Here is an 18,934-nt window from a genome sequence, read left to right on the forward strand (position 1 = left end):
TGAAGTTTTCTGGTCTCATCTTTGTCGATTAATAAGATTTGTTCTGATGCGGCCTTCTCCGACACCAGGCGTCGGATGAGACCGCATGAAAATATATTTTCTGCAATCTGAAAAGCACTGCGAAATGTAAGGAATTGTCTGTTTTCTAATTGAACGTCTCGAAAGGCTAAGGGACTGTTATATTCTACGTCTGTTGCGAAGCTTATTATTTTCGTCTCATTCAGGAATGAGAAAATTCATTTGTCAGCAGCTCTGCTGCAGTCAATAACAAATGATTCATTTGGTTAGTCAGACCAGGGTCATTCTAAGGGCTTTAAACTAATGGTGAGTTTGCTGATTTCATACAAACGTGAAAGTTCCCTTCCCGAGAACTCGAGTTTTTTTCTGCAGTAAACTGAAAAAAACAACTTGAAGACTTGAAGACATACTCAGTTTACAGTCATAATTCACTTCTCAGTTGATTTGCCTAATTTACACCATCAACCAAGCAGTTATTCATATCTCTAGAATAAAAGGCCATACTGTAAAATATCATTAATATGTGGCATCTGAAAATTCGATATTTTGATTGTGCTAGCACACGTGTCATTAAATCCTCCATAAAATGCTGACCACAGTAAAAAAAAAAAAAAAAATGCTGTTAATGAACGAAGTGTTCAAAAAAGCTAGATTCAATGTATGTTCGGAAATATTGATGAATATAATAAAAATTATATCTAAAAATAATTTTTAAAAAATCTAAAATCAACATTGATAAGATGTTGTCCATGAATACCCATTAATGTTTTGTTATTGTTTATTATTTTCAGACTGCTGGCTAACGACCAGGTTAGCTTGCAGTCTGCAGGCTGAACTAGCCGTTATTTTATTTTATTTTTTGCAAGACCAAAAAAAAAAAAAATTAAAGATGAACATGACTTTTCCATCGTGCATAGAGGGCGTTTCTCAATCAAATAAAATACGTTTGTTTCCAAATAGCGTAAACTCGCAGTAGAATACAAATATATACAAAATCTCAAATTCGACGATCATTCAACAATGACGTCATTATACGCCGACGTCAAACATCTATCTTCATTATTTAGAATTGCAAAACCCATACTTGACTTGAGTATAAGTCCTAGACCGCACATAAATGCAATAATGGCGAAACGCAAAATTCGCTGAGGCTGTTGTATTAGTTCTGCTACCGTACTATGGCAATAACTTAGTACAGCAATGTAAGCAAATCATGTAATGATTTATGCATTGGAAATTCTCTTGTACAAGTACAATTCATGTCCTCTGGAACGGAATTGCTCTAGTCCAAAAAAAGGAGCAGGACAATCTATAGCGCCACAATGGAAAAGAGTTTGACGTGTAAAAGTAATAAAAGGCATAACTTTATTTTAAGGAAAATGTTTTTTTATAGCATTACTTTAGTGCACGTCATTGCTAAACAGTTTATAGCAGATTTAGAAATAAAATCCACAAATGTTCGCTAACTTCAATAGAAAATCTAATTCCCGAAGTAAGCATCACATTCGAGAATTCTTTCAGATTTTACAAAGAATTTAAAATTACAAAAATAAATAAATAAAAATAGCTTTTCTGAAAAGATAAGTAACTTTAATTTTATGTATAAGTGGAAAAAAAAAAACACGTCAAATCACAATATTTTACGTTCCCAGAAGACATGGGTTGGTTTTTCACCAGTGGTGCTAGTGCTGCACTTAAGCCACTCTTTTAATCTCCTGTTATTGCTGAATTCAGCAGAGATTAAAAGTCGTTGATCATGCTGACAAGATTGGCACGTGTACTAAGGAAATCTATGACCTCTCTCTCTCTCTCTCTCTCTCTCTCTCTCTCTCTCTCTCTCTCTCTCTCTCTTTCTCTCTCTCTCTCTCTCCTTCCGTTGAAAAGTTGAGTGACAGAAAGAAAGAAGCCGTATCTACAGAGCTCTCTTTTTCCTCTGGGAAGATCTATCAAATTTCTGTCGGGGGAAAAGCTCTATTAGGAACAACAGGAAGAAGTTCTTCTATACATTAATACATTTCTGATAAATGATAGTAATTAGCTCTGCAGGGAAATGAAAGCTTAAAATCCACTTTTGGTTTCATCTATTTTCTTTTCCAAAGTGTTAGCATTTAATTTTTATCAGGAATTCTATTAAGAAATCTTACAGAATCATTCGACTAAGGGAAATTATATCTTTATAGCTTTTTAACGGATCTCTCAGGTATATCAAATGCGGTAGTAGCCACGAATAAAATATCCTACTATAGCCGTGAGATTTGTGACTTCAGTGTTGTACAAATACGGAATGTGCAAAATTTTAATATAGTGCACATGAAGAGTGTCCATTTAGACTCTTACCTACTGATTTGCCCAAAAAAGCTTTTGGACAAATGAAAGGACCCATTGTCAAAAATTTCAAAAATACCACAACGAATATGACTCTGGTTTATTATAATTTTGTAATCAAAGCTTAATTCATAATAAAAAAGAATATGATTGTTTTAGGAGAGTACAGAAAGCCAATATTTAATTAAATGAAAGAAATATTTTTCTTTCTCAGAATAAATTATTTTTTATTGAAAAGGCTATTTTATAAAAGGTACTTTAATAATTAATTAAAGAATTAGTCTGACAGTGATATAAAATATTTAATAATTAAAGAGGTGTATAAGTAAATAAAGCTGTACAAAAATTATTCTTTTCCCTTTCGCAATCGCATTTTTATGGGATACGAAAATAGAGGAATTAAAAAGTGAATTAATAACGCGTACTCTCAGAGTCGGTTACGATTGGTGTGTTTTTAGGACAAATCCTATGTTAATCTTTTCATGAAAGTTCGCCGTGTAAATAGTGTGTAGAAGTGAATTTTAGTAACTTGCATTTCTTATTTTTTTCCCTTAATCATTTTTAAAATATTCAATTTTTAACTAAATGCTATCAGTTTTACCTGATTTATTTGCATCGAGGCAACGAACACGAAAGAAAAGTTGACGACTGCCATATATAAAAAAATCTAACTTAACATGGACTTATAATTGGGTTACAAAATCTCTGTTTCTTAAAAACTTCGAGAATCGTGTGTGACTCCGCGGAGAATTGAACGGCGATGCAGAACACCAAGCAAGATTACGAACTGAAGCGCAGGTAGACAAAGCGCAGCGGTCTTCCGCTAACCCCTCCAGCACAGTGTGGAGATGGGGAGCGTTAGTAACAGGAGATTATTAAACTATAGGCATATAATAATAAAGAAAATACAGTAATAATAATATAAAAAGTATAAAAAAATAATTTTTTTTAAGTTTCTGAAAATTTACTGTCATTTGTAGTCACATTTTTTTCACGTCTGTGGGGCAGCAGAAACCAAATCAGATATTCAGTATAGCAAATTAATTTTTCATGAGAAATCTGTTGAATTCAGTTCAGTTTAACTCACCATGTTTACTAAATCTGCTTAGTACTAATATAATTCTCGGTTACTTCTAAACTGTGTACGTTTATTCTTTTAATACGATACAAAAAAAAAAAATCACATTAATTTGGTAAACAGTGATTTATATTCCCGAATGAAGTGAGATTTTTCTGAATGTACTCTTGACAATGAGTTTGAAATTCCTTTAGAATTTTGCAATAGTAATAGCCTTATTTAATAATATTCAATTCATTCATATTTTATTATATTATAATTTATTGCATTTTATGGCCACCAGTTGTAATTCCCATGCAATACACAGACATATAGGACTACAGGAATAACGTAAAACAAGGCAGAGGACTGAAACATCCCTACCTATCTCAGTACTAACTCACCGAACACAGGAACACATTTTTTAAGAAATTATTAAAGGTAGGAAAGACCAAAGTCCCTAAATTTGTTTCACGAATTGCTGTGCGAAAACTTTTCTAGTATGATTTGACACCACCGGTGTATATCATTGAGACAATGCAATCTTTTTTTTTTTTTATTTAGTTAAAATAATTTTAGCGCACATCTCCAGTTTCGTTTTTTTTTCTCTTTCTTTTCACAAAATTATTTTTCGCGTAAGTTAGATGAAACGTAGAATGTTTGGAAGTCACCTTCCCACTGATGACTTCCAAACCTAAAGTACAATATGTTTATGGTAACCTGAGTCACATCAGTCTGTCTAAAATGACACTATTTTATTATAGTGAGTGGTTATATGAATGGACAATATAGGTTATATATTGGTCAAATAAAAACTCCAGTCAAAAATAAAGCTATCACTACTCTTAAGAAAGAGATAATGGATTATATTTTAGACTTAAAATAAGATCAAGATCAAAGTTGAGCTCTTCAGATAACTTCATGTTCTTTGTGCTGTAAGAGATCGCTTTGCCTGCGCAGTAAGCAAGTCATCATTAAATCACTGTCAAACTGTTTGATGTAGAGGAAACAGAGAGACTGCACCATCTAATTGACTCCTTGCCTTAATTAACTTAACAAGTAGAAAGGTAAGCAAAGGGGGAAGGAGATAAATATTCCCATTTATCACTGCATATTCCCAAACTTGCCATTTATCACTGCGTCCCAGCGACGAACTTTCTACATCTAATTGCTCTGAAAATTGAAAAATTATAATTTCCCATGATCATAGTGAAGGACCCAGCTATAGGCCTGATTCATCAGTTATACGTTGGTCCCAAGTCCGCGGATAAAATGGAGGGGTGGGGAGAGACAACTACCCTGTAAAAATCTCACCAGAAATGCTTTGTGGCAAGAACACTTACCTTCAAAGTTACCAAGAGTCGGGCACGACTGAAAGGTTAAATCATCATCAGTCATAGTGAAGATTTGACGCTTGTAAAAATCTCAGGTGAAACTTCCATGCCAAATAGTTTAAACTCTGTACCAAATTCAGAACTTTCTAAATTAGTTTTTATTGACTTTAATTTAGGAAAATTGCCCGACTGACCTCCAGATGATAGTCCTGTAATTTTTATAACTTTTCTACTAAGTATTGGGCAAAATGGGATCTATTTGGTCTGTTTTCCGTTTATTTGAAAGTCGTCATTTTCCACTATTGAGAACTAATACCTGTGCGTGCGTGCGTTTTTATGTTTGTGCGCCACGCACGCACGCACGCACACACACATACAAACCCAGGGGAGTCTGATGGAATTCAAGGAGAGGCATAAAAAATTAACCTAAAGTAATTTTTGGATTTTGTAGAGTACATAGTTTGTTTATTGTATTCTATAACGTATGATTTTTAATTGACCACTAAAAATGATCAGATAGAAAATAAAAAAAAATCGGAATTATTATGTGCGGATGGGCAGTGTTGTGTATTCAAGAAGAGTATCTGAAAAATTTGTACAAGATGAAAAAAAAAATAGATGCCAATTTAACCTCTTCTATTAAATTGGATTAATAAATGCTTTAACCGATAGATCAGGCGTGGCCAACTTCATTCTATACGAGGGCCAATATATGATAAGTGGTAGCGTCACGGGCCGCACACTTTTAGACAGAACTTAAATAAAAATAAATTCTCCATTTTTTCAAGGCAATAGTTATATGTTTTGAATTGCTATATTTGTCAAATCATTTTACTACTGGGAGAACAACATAAAATACTTGATTGATTTAAATATAAGTTATTAAATTAAATTTAATTATATATTTCTGTTTTTTTTTTACATGTAACTCAACTTAATGAGAACACTTTGGGCGTTCAGGTGCGGCAACAAGTTCATCAAAGTCGATTTTCAACGATGATGACGATATTCGTAACAAATCCTGAAGGTGGTCATCAGTCAGTCGGCTTCTTTGTGAAGATTTAACAGCCCTAATAGTTGAGAAAGTGCATTCTCATATGGATGTGCTTCCAAACAAAGATGCAATTCTCAAGCTGAAATCACTCAATGCAGGATATTTTTCCCTTGGTACTAGTTTCCAAAAGTCAATGCCTATCCCCATCCTTGACTGGAAAAAGGGGTCGCTTTGAAGGTCACACAACTCCAATTGAATACTGTCATGCTGCTCTGAAATGTCGGATTTCATTGGGTTGTTAAATAATGTCAGTTGTGGTCGCATGTCACTGAAGTCAGAAAATCGCTTACTGAATTGCTCCAAAAGTTGGTCTAAGATTGGCACAGAAAACTTGAAGTCAATGACTCTCCTCCATCAACTCCCTGCAGGAAGGGAAATGTACCAAGTTTCCTCTAACTAGGGCGAATTTAAAAACCTTCACTCGACTTATAAACCCATCTAGGTGTCCAACTAAATCTGAGATTGTTTGGTTACTTCCATGTAATAACTTCACGTTGAGTTCATTCATGTGTTGTGAGATGTTTGTTAGAAAGACGAGTAAACTGTTAAAATGAGGATCACATAGTTTAGTTCTTTGTTTGTCTTCTCGTGTTCCTCTAAAAACTGTTTTATTTCCTTTCTCAAAGCAAAAAACCGTTTCAAACAGTTCACTCTGCTTAGTCAACGTACTTCTGTGTGCAACACTAAATAGTTAGTGTTGTAGAACGTACTTCTGTGCACAACACTCCATTTCTTTTAGAAAAGGGACAAACTTGGTGTGTCAAGGACCGATTTCCGCCCTTAATCAGATTCACACACTTCATTACAGGTTTCATAACATCCTCTATCTCCAGAATTTTACCACACAAAGCCTCCTGATGTATAATGCAGTGCAATACAGGGCAACCGATTCCAGCCTTCCTTAGAAAGCCTAAGCCGGTTTGAGTACCACGCATTGATTTGGCGCCATCTGTCACAATAGCTGTGAGATTGTTGATGTCACCAGTACCATTTACGACCTTCATAACTGCATCATAAATGTTTTCGAAACAATTCGAATGAAAATTAGAAGTTGAGCTGTATCTGTTATGTCAGTTGATTCATCCAGAGCCAATGAGAAGTAAGCTGAATCTGTAGTAACACTTTTTAATTTATTTAATATGTGAGAACCTATTTCTTCGACTCTTTTTGTTACAGTTTGTTTTGATAGTGGGACGCTTTCAAACTCACAGGCAATTTTATCTACCCCAAATGCCATTTTCACAGAAAACAGTGTTTACAAATTCACCATCACATAATGATTTTTTTGCTTTTGCTATCTCTGCGCCTACAACAAACGATGCCAAGAGTGAGCTTTTTTTGTATTGTGTTGGTTTAGGAAAAATAGATTTCTGAGCACTAACCTTTCTCTTCAAATTACGTACAATTTTACGTAATTGTACTTGTCCAACTTATTCTTGATATTTAACGACATGGTGCTGTACGTAGTGGCGTTTTGAGGTGATATTCCTTGTGCACAGACAATACTTGCAAACACACTAGGCACTGTGGTTTGTTGTCATTATTGTTTATAAACAGAAATTCATTTTCCCATTTCTCCTGAAATGACCTGTTTTCTTCACATATCTTACGTTTCTTACTCATAGTACACAAAGGCTGAAGTAACTGACCCAGGGGACACAAACTGCAACAATAGCACTGTTAACTGTGAAACTGAGTCTCTGAAACTGATCACTGTAACCAGAGCAGAGCAAGTGACTTTCAATGATGCGTTACTCTGGAGCGCATAGAAATCTACCACTCCGACTACTATAACTTACGTAGAGAAGCAGTAGATTTTATGAATTGAGTAATCTTTTTAAAGTAATTTTGATTCCGTGTTGAGAATATATATAAATTGTTTCCGTCATCAGAAATAATGAATATAACTAGTATATCAATCAGAAAATCTTCCGTCGAAACTAATGGTTAAATTGATAATACATATAATTTAATATAGGTTTTATCCTGCCGTGGGCCGCACAAAATCACGTTACGGGCTGTATGCGGCCCGCGGGCCTGCTGTTGACCACCTATGCAATAGATAATGAAAATGATTTTCACTATTTCAATTTAAATTTATTCGAAGGAGCGCATTAATAAAAAAACATTCCAGGCAGATCCACAAACAAGACAAGACAAGACAACTGATAAAAGATGAATGCTATGAACGTAACTGGAACTCGTAGAAATTCGAACACTACACAACATTCAAGAGCATTTCAGAAAGTGTGTTAAGAAGCAAAAACTACTTATTGTAAAATATTGATTGTCGATTTAATACAGATATCAAAATTTCAGCTCAGGATATTTATCATTCTATACTTTTTCCTCTGTGCTCTCAGAGGTATAAGTAGTAAGCATAGGGAAGGTTCCCATGTTCGAGGGAAATAGAAGACGAATATACTAATAGACTATTTCTGAATATTTATTAGACAAAAGACCAGACAGTTACTAAAAATTTTTAATTTTCAGATCATCGTCGTTTTATTGTGAGATTATGACGGTTCCCATCAATAACTTTCTTCCGAATTGCTTTTTCTTACTTTTTGTTTTTAAATCTCCAATCATCACTTTCATTTTGACACTGCAATGTTTCGACATTTCTGAGGATTGACTGTGGGTGTTTAGAATCATGGCAAAGGTAGCTAAGGCTATGAGGCCAGCGCATTACAGCTGTTCGCTGCGCGTTTTCTTCTGGCTGTTTTGGCTATTTTTCGAGATGATAAACCCAAGTTTCCTAGTGGAAAACCCTTCCAACTTATGAGTCCGGCTAACTAACCTTCCGATCAGTTCTGTGGTATGAAGTCTTTTCCTCCCCTCTGTTAAGTCCTGATTTTCGTACTGCAAAGCAGGAAAGCTAGCCTGCGAATGGACTCGGTTAGCAGACATAATACACTAGCCTTGGCTGCTTTTGCCGACTAACTCAATCAAATAGAACCCAGCAGTTCATTCTTTTTAAGCATTCCTAACTACAGTCAACATGTCTATAGCAAGTAAACTTCTGGTCTTTTTCCTGCTATTTTTGCTTCAAATACTTGTTTACACTTGTTTGCTTTAAATTGTGTTTACACATTCTTAAATGTTAATAATGTCCATCCCTAATGTATTGATTTTTAATATGCTTCGGATATTGATATCATTTGTTACCTCTTATTTTCATAACTTTCATATCTCTAGTCTTCAGTCCTTGATCAACCTGTTTTGTTTCTAACCCAACTCCCATATCCATGTGTTAAAATTAGTTTGAATACTCTTTTTTTAAATTATTCTTTTTTTTTATGAGTCCCATAAAAAAGTAGCAGTAGTAGTAGTAGTAGACCTATCAGCTTTCAAATTAAAGTAAAGAGGCTAGAAATTCTGTGGAAACCCATCTCTAGAGAATTCTAAAGAACCTGGAAATTATTGATATCACTTGCATGTGAGACAACCACTGTTCATTGGAAGTCTCACAGGCCAGCATGCTTGTTTGCTGCTACCATAGCCTTGTGGCTGATTTCTCCTCTTATTCAATATGCATTTATTCAACTGGCTCTTCGCCAGGCTGACATATTCTGTTATGCATTCCAATATTTAATTTGTTGTCTTCACTTAAAGACAACAAATTTGTTTGTTTAAGCAAACACCTAAAATATAACCTATTCATTATATCGAGTGCTGTTAATGTTTTCTGTTTCTCTCTCTGCTTGTTTTCATAGTTTTATCTCCTTATGGTTAAGATTGACCTTGTTTCCGATCCTGAAGACAGGAAAGAATTTCACATGCTACCATTAGATAGAAGAATAAGCAAAAGAAAGAAGAACATTACAAACTATTATTTACAGAATGATATTTTTTAAATGTGAATCTCACTCACGAAAGACAATTAGTTAATAATACCTAGGTATTAGTACTGTGGACTAAGAATTGGATAATCTGGAAGCCTCTCTATAGAGATCAAACATACAACTTTACCTTTTTCAAACTCGGCACTTCATCTAATAAGCAGAGTGATGGTCTCACACTGCGTGATTAAATTCATCTACTACCTAGAAGCATTCGCAAAACATCCCTAGATTCGGACCCACAGTCTGTCGGAAAAGAAAGAAGAAGAAAAAGAGATCATTTTATATTGATTTGCCTACTAAATTTGTCATAACAATGATTTTTCATTTATTTTTATGGTAATCCTATTCAGGAGAGGTCGTTAAACCTATAGTAGATTAGTACAATGGATGGACAAAAAAAGATGCTTGTTAACACCGGATTTGAAGGATTGCGATTATACATTTTAGGAAATAAAGACATAAAAGAGAGATTGCTTGAAAATGTAGCAGAAATGGACGAAGAAATATTTCTTCTGTGCGTTTAGAGGTGAACTTGAATTGATGATGACGTAGTAGTTTTGACATATTTAGAGGAGAGTAGGAGGAATGACCGATGCCAATTCTTGAACAGTCGCGACCATTGAAATATTTAGGAAATGTAAGCAGCGGGAACTCTGATTGTATAAAAGAGAGTTGAGTGAACTGGTGAGAGATGGTTCATCAATCAACTTAACTGCTCCCTTTAAGTACTGTTCAAATATTTTAGGATGCTCTTAGGGCATTCCAGATACAAGAACGTTCTGTGGCTAGAGGGGTTTGCGATTTGTATGAATTAATAATCTGTCCAAGGCAAAGTAGTACCTTGAGCTAATGAGAATCCAAACTTTTGAATGCCGAGACTAGTAATATTTGTAGTAATATAATGCGATATTTGTTTTGGCTATAAACTATTGAAGACTCGTAACCGATTTATTTACGAGAATGCTGTTCAGTGACCGCTTTAAAATATTTTCCTTAAGAGATTTGAGAAATCTTAATAATTAAACCCAAATTGCTATAAAAATACATTATCACTTAATAGAGAGCTATTAAGTGCTAATGTATTTTGTATTAATTTTTGTTAATTCATACCTTCGATTAGTAAAAAGATAATCACTTCGAAACTAATTAGTTTTGGTTTCCACAATGTGAGAAGCAACACTGTGCTCACTTCTACAGTAATAAAGATCACGTGATCAGAATATCTAATCGGTGGCCTTCAAAAATTTTCATTACGAAGTGCTGTGTGTTCGCAATATTTGGTGAAGTGCGTTTTATTTTTAACTTTCCCTTCATTAACTTCTCGAACTGACCTTCTATTTCTGTCGCACGTTCAGTGTGTATCTCCTGCCCTCTATCTTCCGATTAGGTATTACTCATAAATGAGCATTTAAGCAAAACATTCCATTTCTCATTCGGTTACTGAAATAGAAACCGAATGAGAAATTTTAAGAATATTCTTATAAGTACTTTTCAATGATTAATTTTTTTTTTATTCAATCTCAGACCTTTATTTCCAATGGCGTGTTTCAAACGGACATTAACAAAATTAACTGAATGCAGGGAAGATCAACTTTCCTAAATTGCATCGAACAACGCATATGAATAGTTCGCTTGTAATTAAGGTGACTGTTTCAATGTTTTTAATTGAAAGATCCTTAAAAAAACTCGATCTACCTTTGCGCATAGACCCGGCGGGCTTTCACGATTTATAAACTTAATTTGGATGGATAAACCTATCCGCATATCATTGCTTCTATGCTAACAACGGTTTATTCTTAGAGTAGTTTGCCTATCAACAATTCTTTCAACTCCTTGTGAGATCGACTGACTCACCTTCAGTTGTAAACTCTTTATAAATGGGACCAGTATGGTATATTGGTCCCTTCTCTAGGGACCCAATGCAAGAAAATATGTAAAATTAAAAAACGATATTTTTATGGTTAAGATACAATTTTTGCTGGATTTTTTTTACCATCTTCGAAACTTGCCTCTCCTAGGCATTGCCTTAGTTTTTTAGTGGATTACGACAGTCCTTCTTATAAATGTTTTTCTCTTGCTAAATGAGATTTGAATCTATATATTTCCATCCGAAGGGTCTGTCGCTAACGCTTCGACAAACACTCAATTTGTGCATATTTAATGGGTATTGTTCGTTTTTTTATGGTTTTGTAAGTCACATGATAGTATGCAGCATGTTCGAAATTCTGTAGGTCGTCAACTTATTTTAGTCCATCCATGCAAATGACCAATTAATAACACGTATATAGATAGTGAAAGGATAGATGAAACGACCATATATTTCCGTTGTTTTTTATTGTATGGCCCGTTCTCGTTTTCTGTTATCTTTCGAACACCGCTATTCAAATTCTCCTCTTGTTTTTCCATTATCTAATATTTTCAAAAATCTGTGTAAGTTATACCCTTGAGAATACTATTGATAAGTTAAAAACTTTTGTGAGTATAACAAATTTTACCATACACGCAATGGCGTACAATACTTTTTAATAATAGATCGATCTACTTCTGTTTCAGATAGTTCACCTGTCTACTCAAATCTACCGAAACCAGTGTGTGTCACCTTTCTGTGCGATGGCCGTGAAATTTTGGTGATATTTATGCAGTAAGATATCCCACCGTCCTGCCTGTACTTTCTTTGTCCTCTATTGCGCGGTCTACCATGCATAACTCCAGATTGCTAATAACACTATTATGGGGTCCGTAGTGGTGGAAAATATCTTCACATCGCCACACACGGGAGAAGTCAAGTAAAAAAGTAGGTAATGAGATACGTGAGTGCCATAACATTATATCCCTTTTTTTAAAACACTGCTGTTTCACCTTTTTCTCCAGAGAAATATAATGCTAACAACTGCTTAGGATTTCAAAAATTATGTTTGTTTATATTTGGTAACCAACTATACTTAGCCAGACTACTTGTAATAAACTACGCACCTATGGTTGCTAACAGAGCTGGTAAAGAGAGGGATTGGATGTTACTTTCTGACCTTTTCCGACTGATTTTTCTCTGATAACTGTAAAGGACATTTGGCGCTAACTATTTTGAGAAATGTGTTATCTCTCAAAATAGCTTTGGTCACAGACGTATACAACTACACATATATGTATGTACAGGTTCAAATAATGGAAATGACACTGTTTTTTTGTTTTTTTTTACTGTCTATCTACACTTCTGTGGTTTTTTCACTGTCTATCTACACTTCTGTTGTTGAAGGTTCTATAACTGCATCTATGTATGACTGCTATAAGATTGCCAGTCTAAAAGGTTTCCGGTTGATTTTTCCATGTTATGGGAATATTTAATAAAGTTATGTAAATAATGCCCGATTATCAGACCTCGCTTTATGTTTTATTGTACTATCGATATATTGTTTTGTAGTTTTGCTGCAGTTGCAGATTCAATTGCATAAAATCGTAAATATTAGGGGACTACTAGCTGCATGTGAAGGAGTTATGAAAAAGACATCCCACGTTTGTCAGTCTAGATTACAACCCTTTACACGTGATTTATGCGTTTTAAAGAAACCGACGAATTCTTGGAAATAGTTTTAGGATAAGACAGCCTTCCATGCCTCAATACAAGCCATAAAAATTGACGGAAACTTAAAAGTTGATGACCGATGACTGTGACACCTTCATGATCAACGTTTCGTATTCCGACAAAAAAGAATCGGGCACGCAAGAGTACATACAGTGGATGACATAGTGATTTGCAGTAAGATTAATACTCTATTCATGAAGTTGCAAATAATACAGAATAAGTTTATTAAAACACCTTCGGATATAGTATCAATTCTGACCTTGGGCTTCTCTGCTAGAATGGCAGAGAAGCTAAGGTCAATTAACAACCTCATAATTTTAGTTGCTTCGGTCGTAATTCCAACTAAAATGCAGAGAGAGAGAGAGAGAGAAGGAAAGCACAAATTTTATAATGACGTGAAATTTACGTAGTGAGCTTTAATAATCATCCTCTTTATCGTAATCAAAGGGTTTAAATAATAGCGTTTCAATATCTTATTTCCATAGAATATCTGATTGTAGAAAAATTGTGCATACTTTTAGCCAAACTACAAGTGAAGTAAAAGCCCGTAAATTTTTCAGGAGTTTTTCTGTCCTTAACTGATTAAAAAAAACTACACGCTCTATATCAATAATCTTGTTATTATTTTCCTGCAATTTGATAGAAAGCAAGTAAAAAAATGGCTTTTCCATTCTTTGCCTCGTAGTAATTTATAGTTACTGTAAGTGCGTTTTCTTTTTTATTCGAACAAAAGAAAATACGCATCTTAAATTTCAGTAGTGTAATGCGAAGGGATGGCGCTTTGTTGCTGAAATCTCGAAAATTCTCTACTCTAGGAAATAAATTTCCATTCGAGAATAATGGATGGCTTGATCGCTTTAAGCAGTTGAATAAAAAACGGTATTTTAATGCTGTATTTTAACTGCCAGTAGTATATCGCGAATTTTTTAAATGTTAATAAGAATATGACCTAACTATTGCCAATTTCAAAAAAAAGAAAAAGAGTTTTTCCTCGACATTGTTAACTTTACTAATCATTATTTCTAAAGTAATAAATGAAACACAGTGTTCTACGTAATCTCTGTTAATACTGAATATTATAATATTTAAGCACATTTTAAGACATAAATTTGAATATCGTAATAAATTTTTAATGATTCCCATAAATAAATGAACATTACCAGCCAAAAAAATTCCAGTGTGTAGTAAATACAATATTTATGTATTGACTTTCAGTATAAAATGTAAATTTCCTGTTATAACGCAGGTTCTTTAAGATCATTATATCGAAGTTATATTGCATTGAGAAAAATAAATCGGCATGGATTTACTGATAATTTTCGTGTAAAACGAGTTTGCATAACTATATATAACAGAATGGCTACATCATTTAACGTCATAAGGGAAATGATACAATATGTGGTTCGACAGGAGAACGTGTTCAGTGGCTAGTTGTGCCTGATTTACTAGATGAAAAACTCGGATATTTCTGCAGGTAGAAGAGACACGAATTTCTAGCAGAAAGAAATTGTGCAGCATCCGTTTCAGACTAAATAACTCATATTCACATATTAATAAATAAATAAAAAAAAACAGAAATTTTTATGTGGCTTCCACTCACGAGAGGTTTATTTGTATTATCTTATAGTGCATTTGTACCGTGGGCTAAGGATTTTTTTTCCTATTTGTATTAATTTTCAATATCTATCTATATATTTTTTCTCATATCAGAGACGTTTTTCCTAGATCTTACGAAATAAACTACTTTAAATTTCACCAACTAATAAAAAATACGCAGTGAAATAACTATAAAAATTGTTATTTAAAAAAATTCAAGACATTTCATAGGATTTTAAGTCCAAAAATTTAAGAAGTTCGCATTTTATTCTGATTGAACTGATATAGAACTGATGTAGAAATCGATTAAACGCTGTCTGTAAAGGTGTCTGCACAGGAAGCGATTCTCCCACCCCCTTACAGTCAACTCTTACAATACTCTTGGTTTGACTGGGCAGAATTTTTCGGATGGGCCATAAGCAATATGAGAAGCAGTTAATTTTGAAATCGATTGAATGATGTGACCTGTAGAGGTCGCTGTGACGGTGGCGAATCTCCTTACCACAGGTTCTGTTAACCTGTTTTAGAAGAGCTAATGCGATCTACTTATAAATACTTATAAATAGTCTTGAATATTTGACTATTTATTTTCTTGTATGACAATTTAACCAGCTTCTACTTTCTTTGTAACTTACATGTAGCACTATTATCAAATGTGTTCTGCGAATTTTAGGTTTGGGAATAAGAATCCAGAGTGACTTGAAGAAAACCATTAGTGGCCAGAGATGACTGACTAGTCGGAACTGAAAGCAAGAAATTAGAGTGAGTCGTATACTTAATATTCACGACTGTGGTCACATGGTCATATTGATATGCATAACATGATATTTGAGTTGCTAATCAAAACTGAGTTCTGCTGTTGATGCTTATGGAACTTCTTTCTCTTTTTCCTAGTTACACGTCTTTTTTGACCTCATTCCATTTACTAGAATAATTTAAAAATTATCTTCCTTCATTCATGCAATTCTCCAAGGCAGGATCTTTCAGGTTTTGTGATATTCGTCCCCTCAAAATATACAGAAATCTATGCAATCTATTTTCAAATCATTCGTTTCTAATTTGATTTTTTAAATAAAAATCAATCAAATAAATGCATACATAAATCATTTAGCTAAGTAATCCCAAAATAATTTGGATTCAGGTTTTTTTTCCCTTCAAAAATTGACTTATTCAAGCCTTAATCGAAATGTTTCGCTTTAAGTAATTCTTAAGACGTGTGTGTACCAGTAGATAGCCATGCCTACTCTTTGAGAACCTTCCTTCAAGGATATACTTAATAGTTATAGTAATTGTTATTTCAGTATAGGGGAAAATATTTTTTTTCTATTTTGAATCATATTTCAATTCAACAATACGAAAAGAGCATTAACAGGCCAATTCTGTTAGAACACTTCATTCGTTGTACGCAGGATTTTCCCCTACAGAAAATGAGATCTCCAATTTTTACCTCCACAAAACAGGCAAATGTATCGGGAAACTCGTGCCAGCTGACAGGCTATGCAGATAGGATTCATCCCTATCATAATTAGGTTTATACGAGGCCAATGTACTTTGTCGTGACAGACCATTGAATCTAACACGTTAGGAGGAAGATAAGATGAAATGATAAAATATATATATAATTACATGAAAGAAATATCGATGTCCCAGTGGAATAATGTGTTTATTTTAAATATAAAACTTTTAAGAACGTATATTTATGTATATATGAAATATTTCAAAACATTTTGTTCATTCAAAAAGTAACAAACTGTTTTGGAAGGCTTCAGAATGTCATCACTGCGGAATCAAATTTCGTGCGGAATTTTATGGAAGCAACTAGTCCCTTTTATGCCGAATGTCACGGAAATATATGTTTAACTAATTTGGATAAAACACTTTAACAAAGGCAAACTTTTTGCACTGTGAAAAGCAGAGTTCATAAATTGTCACCTAGACTAATTCTACAAGTTTTCGGCTATTTCGGCTATATAATATTAAGTTGTTTCATGTGAATCCCATCCACAAGTCTGGTGGTCTACAATACATCTGTATTAGCACCATGGGTGAGTTAACGGGTTAGACAATTCAGCAGTTTCCTGCCCTATAGTCCTAACCTGGAATTTTTTCAAGCTACTTTAGGCCTCCGGTAAAGAGAGTGGTGGTCTCACATTGGCCGATGAAATTCGTCCAACAAACAAAACCATCTACAAAAAAAGATATGTTCCCACATCGGGATTCGAACCCACATTATGTTAGTTAGAGAGCGGATACATTTACCACTCAACCAACCAATCCGGTAACTAGGTTGAAAATATTTTCAAATTTTGAAATTTAAATAAACATATTAGTGCATATACAATCATATAATTGAAGTAAGAAAAAAAAAGCATAAGATTTTGTGGGGGGGGGAGGTATTTTATTTTATTTTTTCATTATAGTGGTGGAGTTAGATCGATGAAAACTGATTCATAAAATTAATATTTGTCCTTTTTCCTGATTAGAAATAAAAATTTTCATTCTCATTTTACTCCTTCGTAACTAAACTACTGTATAAAACATCCCAATTAAAAAAAAAAAAATGAAAAAAGAAAAAATAATGAATTTAAGACTGTAATCTAAATATACAAAGAGGAATATCTATTTATTTGTTCGCCAAATATTGCATCGTTGAATATTTCGACAATTATTGTATGAATTATCTATTTTACTATGTAAAATTCCCTATGGGCTTATTTTTTTCTGTTAAATTTTCTTTCCCATTAAAAGCCAGGTCCATACGATAGTATATTTGTGAAATTCTGATATTTATATTTCAGTTTTTTATTTGGAATCACGTGCTGATAATAATTATTAGACATTAGCACTCTCGTAGCCTCTCAAGCAGATTATTTCTGTTCTCTTTCTATATATACATAAGCTTGTGACACGTCATGAATGAGAGAGAGAGAGAGAGAGAGAGAGAGAGAGATACTGCTGTAATACTTTACCAGGAATAGAAGTCAAAAGAGAGAGAAGAAGAAGAACTATTTAAGACTAATCTTCTGCCAGTATTGGAAAAAGAAGCTGGGAGGATTATTATCCCTGTACGCATTTATATAGAGAGTTGAGAAAACCTAATCTAACGAGTTTTATGAAACCGCAGTGAGAAATAAATATTTTTAAAGCACATTAGAACCTCCTTCCATGCAACATTTGCTACTTATGGCATTTCCCTAATTGGGAAGCAACTAGTCGCTTTTATGGGACACTTTGCACGCATTATCCGTCAAACAGGTCAACAGGTGTTTATGAAACAAGATGGCGGAACAGGATACTTACAATCTGCGGAAGGCGAACCGGTTCATCGGTGGTATTTCTTCTCAAGGAGATGTCATTGTTGGCGGCATGGTTGTAGAAACTTCCACAAAATGGGCACATGGTCCGAGTCCTGGACGGAATAATAGTGATACGACAAGATGGACAGGTCAGCGTCGAGGAAGCCGAAGATACGTTTCTCTCCTCTGCCACATCCATCTCGTCGGTGGGTCTTTCGCGATGGTCTTCGAAACACAATCACTAACACCCCTGTGGTATCTCCTGCAGTCCGTGGATGGTTTACTGACCCATCGCGGTTCGTTTTGTCCTTTCGGCTTCGCTCTGTCCCATCACATCTCGAGCCGCACCGTGCTGGTCACCAGCGCCGTAGACTATTGATTCTCGAGAACTCCGCAAAGCAACACCGACCTTGCCATAACATTACGTCTCTTAGCAACGGAGTACACGTGCAGAGAAAATACCATGGCGACTTTTCACATGAAAGGCTGTGTGGCAAGTGTCCAGAGACCTTTTCAGTATTGACTTGAGCATTTCCTGCAGTCCCATTGTACACAGAGAGGGAAATGCTAACCCTTAAGTTCGCTTAAACATCTCCGCTTCGTTTCGCTGTACCATTGAAAGTTCTTGCTGTTCACGAATCGCACCGAACTCAGTGTTGCATGGAATATTGTGCAAATTCCTTTCAAGTTTTTTTTTTTTTTATGTTTATTTTAGAGAACCACTGGTGCTTGGGAACTTCGTACGTATCAGCCGAGTTTCAAAAGAACAGTATTTTCACTTCTTACGATTTTCTTTCTCAATTTCTTGGTTAAAAATGTCTCTTTGACC

General features: G+C 34.5%; 1 protein-coding gene across 1 annotated transcript in view; it reads right to left on the minus strand.

Moving 5' to 3' along the window:
* The window catches only part of LOC150106830 (putative E3 ubiquitin-protein ligase HECTD2), a 103,444-nt gene extending 85,140 nt beyond the window's left edge, over positions 1 to 18,304 (minus strand). Inside the window, exon 1 of the mRNA XM_090393487.1 lies at positions 18,110 to 18,304. Coding sequence (XP_090249613.1) covers positions 18,110 to 18,304 — 195 coding nt within the window. The remainder of the gene's footprint in view (positions 1 to 18,109) is intronic.
* Between the last annotated feature and the right edge of the window lie 630 nt (positions 18,305 to 18,934).

This window comes from Typopeltis vanoorti, chromosome 5 (assembly GCF_054136105.1).
Source record: "Typopeltis vanoorti isolate ZY-2024b chromosome 5, IOZ_Tvanoo_1.0, whole genome shotgun sequence".
NCBI classification, from domain to species: Eukaryota; Metazoa; Arthropoda; class Arachnida; order Uropygi; family Thelyphonidae; genus Typopeltis; species Typopeltis vanoorti.